The 10,132-nt window shown below is 45.2% G+C and overlaps 1 protein-coding gene across 1 annotated transcript in view; it reads left to right on the top strand.

The window, feature by feature from the left end:
• LOC119400575 (DNA excision repair protein ERCC-6) overlaps positions 1–10,132 on the top strand; it is a gene marked incomplete at its 3' end in the record, with an annotated part of 295,855 nt that overhangs the window by 28,852 nt on the left and 256,871 nt on the right. Inside the window, 1 exon segment of the mRNA XM_037667637.2 lies at positions 8,114–8,231. Within this exon segment, the coding sequence (XP_037523565.2) occupies positions 8,114–8,231 (118 nt within the window).

Genomic DNA, 10,132 nt, shown 5'->3' with positions numbered 1-10,132 from the left:
TTGAAATATGGAATACCAGTAGAGTTGATTTCACAAACCTTTTTTGCCTGGCTACCGAAAGAGTTGTAAATGTTCTCGTATGGTATTTTAGAAACAAATAGGCCATTGCATAATTTCGTCGGAGGCCGCGAGGGAATCTTTTCGTGCTATCTTTCCTCTGACAGCCTTCGCCTTGCCCAAATTACAGGTTTTATTGCAACTCTGATTTCGATGATGTGTAGTGGAACGGTGAGAATTACAGCGAAGGCCGCTGCACATTATTCCGCTGTCGTTATTCATGTCAATATAAAGCAGTGTAGTACAGCCACCGTAATTGTAGGGCGCGCATGTAGAATTTCAGTCGCAAGCTCGTGATACAGAAAGTTATCGATGTGTCACTTGATTAAATTTGATCGCGTTAAAGTGTGACCAGGATCAAATCTGTCGGTCATGACTGACTCACTCGTGCAAGTTGCGGAAAGGAGCCAGTCGCACTTGATATGAACTCCGTTTAAACCGGCCACGACTAGCTGAGATCGAAAATGGCCTTAACATGTACGATTCTGCCCTCAGCATACACGGCATAATTCGCACTTAAGTGCTGAATTTGTATGTATGATTTAATCCTTCATAAAAATGCTTTTGAAATTTTCGTGCACTTACTGCTTTTCTTTTAAACAGGTTTATTTTCTTGAAAGCATTAAACATTAAAATTGCAACGTCATGTTCTAGCTTAATTGTATTTTACTGTATTGAAACGACACCCTTTCAACTAACCTTTCGCTTCAATGAAGTCACCGTGATAACAGTGGTTTAATACTGGCGTAGCCAGGGGGGGGGTTCAGAACCCCGAAAATTTCCAGTTTTGCTTGTGCTGCACGCACAAACATACATAAAGTATGATTGAACATCCCCGCCCCCCCCCCCCTCCTCCCGAAAAAAGTTTCTGGCTATGCTCTGGGGTTTAAAGCTGTTCGGCTGCTGACCCGAAAGACGCAGGTTCGATCCTGGTCACTCGCGGCCTTTGTATTTCGATAGAGGCGAAATGCTAGGTGCCTGCGCCAAGGTTGTCGAATTAAATTATAGGAGCCCTCTACTACGGCATCTTTCATATAGCCTGAGTAGCCTTGGGACGCTAAACCCCATAAACCAATGAATAAACATTTCCAGCAATTATTTCTCACATGTACCTTGACTGTAATCAGCGGCGTAGGTATATGGGTGCGTTCGGTATTTCTATGCACACCCTCCCCTTGGAACTTAATTCTCGCCAAGCCCCTGCTGTCAGTAAATCAGCTTTCCCGAACTCGGTGCTTCGGAATTAGCTGAAAACTGTCATTAAAAATCAATTATGAAAGTGATAAGTGGTACTGTACATTTATAGAGTACAATAGTGCATGTCAAAAATGCGCATAAATCACGTGTTTAATTGAAATGTTTGTGGGTTACTTCAGTATTTACAATAATTACACATCAACCTCTGAAGGTTTTGAGGAAAAAACGAGGCATTCGATCCTGGCATTCGTGAATCGCTCATGAATGATACTTGAGAAAACCAGTGAAAAGGACGCACACACGAAGGAAGGAATCACAACACCACGCTGAACTTACAACTGACGTATGCTTGAAAACCACACTGGCCTGAAACAACCAAAACAGCCAACACATGCACCAAGCTCTCAGCAAAGTACAAAGAAAAAAGAATAAAGCATCATAGTTGCCCTAACTTAATGTTTGCTTCTGTTTTCCGCGGGTTTTCTCAAGTTTAGTATGGCCGAGCAGGCAACACTTATGATTAACTTGTGTCATTAACTTGTGATTTGTCTGGCAGCCTTTTATCCTGCCTGATCATGCTGAGCCCAAAAGTGCCGTGGTCATTTGTTTGTCCTTTTGCCGCTGTGCAGCCCAGCATAAAACATATGCGCATTGTGGACACGTAACACGTGTAACCTCTTTTGCTGCGTGTTACAAGATCCGGAATCTGTTCGTCAATACAATGCAGTGACCCATATGATCCGGTGCACCGATACGGTAGCAGCCATAGCAGCGGTCGGTGCACCTCGCTGAAGCCTGACGCGACTACAGCGCCACTCGCCACCTCCGCTTGCGGCGAAGCCGCGCAACAGGGCAGAGTTTTCAAACTGAAGTAGTTCTAGAAACGTTGATCGAGGGTACGTGCACGTGGCCGGCGCAGCAGTTCGCCTTTAGTATTGCCATTAAATGAACGTCTCTCTTTCACGTCTGGGGAAACAGTTGTTTCGTATCACCCATACTGACTAAAATCTGGACGCCGATTCTGAAATATAGCTCTCGTTTCACGGTTATGTATCAACACACGGGGACCGCAGGGGGCGCCTCTTGAAAAATATCCTTTCGATCTTGATGCCTGTGTATCTCGAGAACATACTTATAAAGAAAAAAAATTGGATGAAGACAGTCATGTGCGGGCGGTGGGCCACTAGCGAGAGGTCCGCGAGCCACATGTTTGAGGCCCTATATAGTGCGCTATATAGTGCAAGAGCTACATGATACTGCCGCAACTGCGTTGGAATGTGCAGGAACAGAACACCATTAAACAAGGCGTGGGGTGTATTCAACAAGGCGTATTCTCTTGACGAAATATCTGGCTTGAAAAAGGACAATGACAGATTTCGTGCCGGGTGATGTCCCCTTACCTCGAACCATATGCAACCAATGAGTAAGCTTCGAAAGGACTGAGTGTTGGGCGAGTTGGTACTCGCCCGGTATGGTGTTAAGGTGGTTTTTTCTTCTAGGAACAAGTTGGGCCGAGTCTGCGCAGCAGTGGATAGGAAAGTCGAAGGCAAAGGAAAAAAGTGGAATGAATGTGAAGTTAATCATCGGAAGGCGGTTAGTTGCATGCGGGAAGGGTGTTGTCTATCACATCCCGTTGTCTTGCGGAAAATGCTATATCGGGCAAAGCGGGAGGTGTGTGAACAATCGTCTAATGGATCACAGGGCTTCGCTGAAAGCTCAGCCTTCATCAAATCTGTGCTTGCATTGCAAAGTTTGCAAATGTCACCCGTTGTTGCAGGAAACAAAGGTGTTGTCAAGGCATAAAGATAGGACAGCGCGAGAAGTGGCTGAGGCATTCTACATCCACAAGTATGGCAGCATGTGCGTTGCAAGGCCTTCGCTTACATTACACAAACTAGAGATAGACTATCTAACCGCCAACCTCTAATCGTTCACGTGGTTTTTCTTGTTACTTATATTTTTGTGCTTCCTTCAATAAACTTCCAGTTGCTAGTCTGCGCTTGTGCGTGTGTCTCACTTGTCCCTGTTTATTTTGCGCAGTTTTTCGTAGTAAGCTTCGAGAAGCTTAGTCGCACCTTTATTACCAAACTCGAACGAACCCCGAAAATATATCGAAATTGCTTCGTCCACCTCCTGTCAGTCCTAACCGCGTAGTCCAATGGCCACCTTCTACCGGTACAACATCGCTGGGAAGGCATAAGCCATTATAATATGGAAAAAACGAGCACGGTGCGAACCGCACATAACATACACTGCTGAAAATTGCAAGGAGAAGCCCTCAAAGAGGAGGTTTATAGATGACATTGAAGAGTGGCACGACGTTCGGGAATGAGAGAAGTGAAGGGATGAGGTGGACAGCTATGGTCATTCTGCAGAGACATCCTAGATTTGCTCCAGTGGTGGAAGTTAAGAACGACTGCCGACGCCTTCGCAATTGGCAAGGCAGATGTGGTGCGCCCATGCGGCCAGCGCGAGCAGTGCAAGAAGCTTTAGCGCGGCAGGATATGTGATGCAACATCGCATGGTGTGCTTAAAGCAGGAATCTCTTGATACTTTGATTCTTCTCACAATAACATGTGAAGAAGGAGACTATAAACTATGCGATAAGAAACTTGTAGACTGATATACTAGCAGTGGTGTGCTATATGAAAATAATGCTATGGGAAATAGTTTTTTTTCTTCCTTTCAGCTGATCATAAGCGTACATGTGGTGCACGCGGTTCCATACCTTTACCTAGATTAGTGTATTGACAACAACGGTCGCAGGCTTGTTTTTTCCCCTCTGTTTCTCTTGCTGTGGCAAGGCATTACAATGGTGAAAACAGGTGCTACATATCGAGAAGGGTGCACGATTGGCTTTGTGGTTACAGCATGCTAATAATTTCAATAGGCTATAGAGTGCAATAAAAACAAAGTGAAGTGCGTGTTTTGTTCTCTGCCAAGCTAATCTAAAACAGATGCTCTGGTGGTGCTCCGTGTTACGTGGTGGCAAGGTCATCGCGCTGTCCAAATGGGAGGCTGCTATTACCATGTCCGTGCTAGAACAGCTATATGGGCAGTCCAACGGGCCTGCGACGCAGCAGAGAGACTTGGTCTTTCTGTTCCGATGTCGGAGCGGCCCGCAACGTGCTAGAGCGCGTTTCTGTGGACCATAATAAAGTTTATCCACCCATCAATCCATCCTTTGTTGTCATTGCGCTCCCTGTCGAAACTGAACTTGTGCTGCAAATCACTTTCGTTGCTACAATGTCTGCTACAAAACGCCCTTCATGATCCCCAGTGTACTTGCAGAAAAAATGGGTACAGTATACCACTGCCGAGCAAACAATCATTGTATTCAATATGTCCGCTCAACTGTTTGCACCGTGAGCCCCTTTTTACAAGAAATTACAGTATGTTAAAGTATAATTGTTAGCGAAACATGCGCCAACAAAGCGTAGATATTTGCCACTTAAAACACCTTGCATTCGATTTCATGTTTGGGCAACACCACCTAGGTTACTGCGTCGGGCCTCAGTTGGGCCTGATCTGTGGTCGGGCCGGGCCGGGCCGGGCCGGGTAGGCGAAATTTTTTCCCGGGTTCGGGCTGGGCCCGGGTATCATTTTGAGTCACCGGGCCGGGTTCGGACGGGTAAATTTGAACGAGTTCCGGGCCCGGGCCCGGGCCGAGAATTACGGCCCGTGCAGTGCTCTAGCTTGGGCGAGTTCGTTTTGGTTCATGATGGTGTGTTGGTGTATTTCGCAGCATGCGAACATAGGAAAAAGGGACAGAGTAGAAAAAGAGTGCTGACTTCTAACTGATCTTTATTTCCCAGAAGGACAAAGTATGGCTTTGCAGAGAACAATAAAAGCAAGCCTAATCAATCCATTCACAGTCAAATCACTTCTAACACGTGTCCATAATTGTCCTACAGCCCGGCCATGTAATCACGCTCAAACCGTGACAGTGCAAGGGATGAGGTGCTTACTCAGCTGTCGCCTAGTTTGTGCATCTTTTCTGCTTCTATAATCTTGCGGGTTAGCTGCTACCTAGGCCTTGCCCCTATCGCACATTGATTAAAGGGGGGTTGCAACCGCAGTCCCGGCACTGAATGCCACGGTGCCCCTGCACCACATTGCGCACATTATTTCGGTGCTCATGCAGCCGGTCGTAAACACACCTGCCGGTCTGGCCGACATACGCCTTTCCACGCGTCATTGGGATCGAGTAGACAAGCGTTTATTATCAAGCGTTTGTAGGCGTGTAACGAAAGCTGGTGATCCTAATCGATGCTGCTATAAAAAACATGAGCATCGTTTTGGTGAGTGTTCTGTGGTTGTGGTGTACATGATTCCGTTTAGCTGCAGTAACGTATACGTCTGCCAAACAGACCGATGTATTTATGTTTGCTTACAGGAGCACACGCTGTCCATAAATAGAACGGTTTCATATCTGTCGTTTCATTGTAAGTCTTGCGCATGTGTGCCCATGTTTTCTTCCACTGAGATGTTGACGTAGCTGCAAGGGAATTGGACTTTATCAAATTTGTTGGGCAGTAGGTGTGTAAGCGTACCGTCGATCATCTTGCACAACAATGAATTTGTTTTTTTTTACAGGATTGCTTTTGATTTCGGCCCTCTGCGCATATGCATACTGTTATATAAGAGTGTTCTTTCGAAAATAAAGCAGTTGGTAGTGTGCGCTTGTACTTTTCCCTTGTCCACGTCTTTGTCCCACCTTGCGCAGCTGTCCTATATTTAACTAATCAGAGATGCAACAGCTGCGCCAATTGCGCCAATTTGATACAATTTCTTATTTTTGCACCAAGCTGAGCCAAAACCGTGAAATTTGTTAAAATTGCACCACGCTGTGCCAAAATGCCCGACCAGCTTAAAATTTTCTCAGTTGTGCAAATTTGAGCAAGAAATGGAGGCCGCGTTGGTCATCTGCAGTGTGGACATCGTCATCCAATACAGACGCCGAGACCCTAACCCTAACCCACACGAAAGAAAAGAAAAAAGTCAGTTTCACCGGAAGGACGAAGCAATGAATGCGATAGCAACAAATTGTAATGCTATACGAAGTGAGGCTGGCAGCAGACTCTTTTGTATCCGATCTCGCGTAACTCTACAAAACGTTGGTGTAAGAGAATACGGCGTTTCCAGGGAAAGATGCTCTTTATGCAGTGTCTTCGCATTGGGAGCGCAGCACGTAGCAGGATATACGAGCCACCCGCTGATGGCTGCCAAGATAGTGTGCGAGCCAGCGATCGCGACCGCGCCCATGGAATCAAAATTCAGAAGTTGCTGCTCGAGCAACAGCCCTCCCCCCCCCCCCCTCTCGCGTCTTTTCATGCTCGTTCAAGATGGGCGGGGTGTTTCCTCTATGCTTCGATGGCAGGTTTCCTGAGCGGAGTGGTGTTATCGCATGCGCCCTCCGAGCAACGGAGTTGGGCTGCCTCGTTTGATATCTGCTTCAGCCGCGTTCGTCGCACGCACTAGCGCGCTTTTGCCCACGGTAGAACAAACTGTGCACAGGGATATGTTATCAATTTGGACTTAATACGGGAGATGACGGCAAAAACTCGTCGAGAGTGTCCATATAGTTGCTATTGCAATAGAAAAGGACAGTAGTTCTCAAATTTCCTGATGCTTGTTTTATTGCGTGCAGAACGCTTTTTAAGCCACTTTTGCCGCAGTACACTGGTGTCCTGCGGAAAAACATACTGAGATTTTGGAAGGGGCTATTAGTACTAGCTGTCAGGGACACAGCACATTTTGTTCCTTAATTACTCATTCGTGCATGCGCCATGTAATTACGAGTACTACTTGAGGTGGCAGCGAATGTTGGTGCAGTGTGCTTTTGTTGTCTGTTAAAATCATGAAGTGCACTCGATGCTATGCCAACCGCGCAGCTGAGCAGATAGCTAAAGGCGCCTATTGTGATGTTCTCCTGACAAAGAGTAACGCTGACCTACAGGAAGCTCTTGATAAGCTTGAAAAGCTGATAAGCAGACGTACAAAAAGCAAAAGCAGTAATATGCTAAATTACATTACTATTCTGCTGCTATGTAACTACAGTTTTTGTGTAATCACAATTTTTTTATTTTGTGATAAGTGTGATGGTTTTTCATTTTCTTTTCTTTTGAGATGTGTGAGGTAAACCTAGTTTCCAGAACCTTCTTCAATTATTGCACATGTTTGTTACGTGGGCTAGATAGGTTGTAGGGTATGTAAAGAGGCAGTGTAGTTCATACTTGGCGATAATCTGTTAAAAAAACTTGCTACAAAGGCTGCTTCAGTGTTAGGTGTATTCTAAGCTTAAAATATGTACTTGTCCCCCCAAGTTGCTAAAAATTTGTTTTTTTCAAGCTCCTAAGACAACATGTTAAATGCCGCTAACTGCTCCAAATCAAGGTTCTTCTGCTCCAAAATCAAAATTTTGCTGCTCTAAGAACTGCTTCCAATTCAGTTTCAGCCGTCTCACCCCTGGTGGTCTCATAAAAGTTTTCTTTGTAAAAGAAGATGGCAAGTTCTCAAAGAAAATTGGTTGCACCTCCAAAGTGTCTGCCATGGGAGTTGAGCACAATTTTTGGAACGCTACACCATCGCATCTTTGAATCAATGGTTTTAATGAAAATTGGAAGCTAGGTGCAGGAAGGTACCACAAACAAGGTACCAAAAATGGAATCAAACTTTACTCGAATCAACGCTGGTGACACCAGCTGTATGTTCAGAGGTGGAAGAGTGTGCTTGTGCTGATGGTATAACGACTGCTGTATTTGTTCACTTGATACCTCTTGATCACAGTGGCTGTATTGTGGTTGCAAATGAACCAGCTGGCTGGCTGCTCAACACGATAAATCTGTGCTGTCTTCAGAGCGCCAGGGGCGACAAGCCAAGGGGGCAGCCAGCAGACAAGCCCAAGGATCACCCAAAAAGCGGCTCAAGAAGCTCACAGATGATGGAAATTATGCAGCCTATCTCAAAAGGCTCAAGTGAGTACTAGTCTGCTCGATACTGGCAGACAAAGTTCGCCCAATCACGCCCTTGCCACACGGGCTCAAGAAAGGAAGTTCCTGAATGACATTTTTTAGGCCACATGTCTAAGCTTATGATGTCAATAACAGTGACTTCTGAAGTGAATAATTTTAGGGAAGAATAAAAAAATAAATACACATTTTAACATTCTGTAACCACACATACCGTATTTATTCGAATATAGGTCGAACTCTTTTTCGGAAATGCCTTTAATTAGCTATGGACCTACATCGGTGATCAAACCTATCAATAGTAGCGACCCAATGGTGATCCACTGTTGCATCCACGATTCTTAATGTAGTGCCAGCCACACCGGTACTTTACATATGTATATTTTCAGTGAATTGACAGGCTACTAAAGTAAAAAGGAAGAATAACATTAGGAGCTCTAATAAAAACCACTGTGGAAGGCAGTTATGAATCGGCCACCGTTAGCAGGACATGCCGGCATACTCGGTCGAGATTATTTGTCGACTGATACTCCACGATTACTGTATGCGATTCCATTATCACCAACTGCTGAGAAAATAAACAACTCCAAGGACATGCTTTTGCCTGCGGAAACCTGCCACATAATGAGTTTTTTGTGTGTGCTCGTTGTAAAAAAACATGTGTCGTGTTCCAGTTTTTTCAGGTTCTCAAAAGATATGGGTACGACAATATTGGAATACCTTTTTTTCGTTAACGTACAGCGCAATATTCAGAGGTTAAGCTATACTCCTGCTTGACCTATATTCGAGTAAATAGGGTAGCCACTTCAGCCATTTCATGTTGAATCCAAAGCCCAGAAGCAACATGGTGCTGTCATGTCAAAATTACTGCTATTCTGAATGGAATTTTGCCATAGCGCAATTAGGGGATAACGCGAGATTTGTTAACAAGTGGTGTACAGTAGAACCTCGTTAATTCAAAGTCACTGGAACTGTGAAAAACCTTCTAATTAAGTGGGTTTTCGAATTAACGATACATTAAAAAAGTGGGATGCAAGGAATTTTCAATTACTGAAAGTAATCGGAGGTCGTTTGCTGTGCCGGCTAGTTTGCGGCTACAAGGGTTAAGTTTTCCAGCAATACCTGGTCCCAATTTTACCGCAAACATGAGGAAATGCTGGGCCTCACGTCTGCCCGCGCAAAAAAAAAAAAAAGCAAAACAAAGAAAACGGACTCGTAATCAGCTGAAATGCTGCGCCTGCGGATAGAAGACGTGCATCACTGCAACACAGTGGTGACACGCGGGCAGCATGTCACCTGATTCTCACAGCGTCAGTACGTCATGATGCGACCATTTGCCCATTCTTTCTGGTAAAATAAGGAAGTTAATAATGACCAGTGTGACAGAATTTGCGATGTGTTCGGGCTGGAAAGCATGATCGTTAGAAGTTTTCTAACCAAGTTTTCGAAGTGGGGCGTTGCAGGCAAGAACTCTGCCACCAGTGCAAGTACGGAAATTGCCGGAGCAACGACCAGTCGGAGGTTTGCATACATCGCGAATTCCATCAGAGCGTCCTCTATTAATTTCATTATTTTCCCAGAAAGAATGGGTAAATCATGATGCACTGACATTGCGAGAAGCATGCGACATGCTGCTCGCGTGTCACCGCTGTGTTTCAGTGAAGCACGTCTTCTTTTCCGCAGGCGCACATTTCAGCTGATCACGAGACTGCTTTTTTTTCTCCTTTTTTTTTTTTGCGCTGGAAGCTGCGAGGCTGGGGTGCTCAACTTGTCACTCGTTAGTATCGCTGCATTGCATTGCCTTGTGGCTCCTAAAGGCCGTCGTTTCCGCGGATTTGTGGTAAAATAGAGATTGGGAATCGACACATGGCCCCCTCAGTTTTCAAATTAACAGGGCTGGTGCTGAC

Source organism: Rhipicephalus sanguineus, chromosome 7 (genome assembly GCF_013339695.2).
Source record: "Rhipicephalus sanguineus isolate Rsan-2018 chromosome 7, BIME_Rsan_1.4, whole genome shotgun sequence".
NCBI classification, from domain to species: Eukaryota; Metazoa; Arthropoda; class Arachnida; order Ixodida; family Ixodidae; genus Rhipicephalus; species Rhipicephalus sanguineus.
Note: the sequence above shows the minus strand (reverse complement) of the source record. Positions and strands in the feature narration are given on the sequence as shown.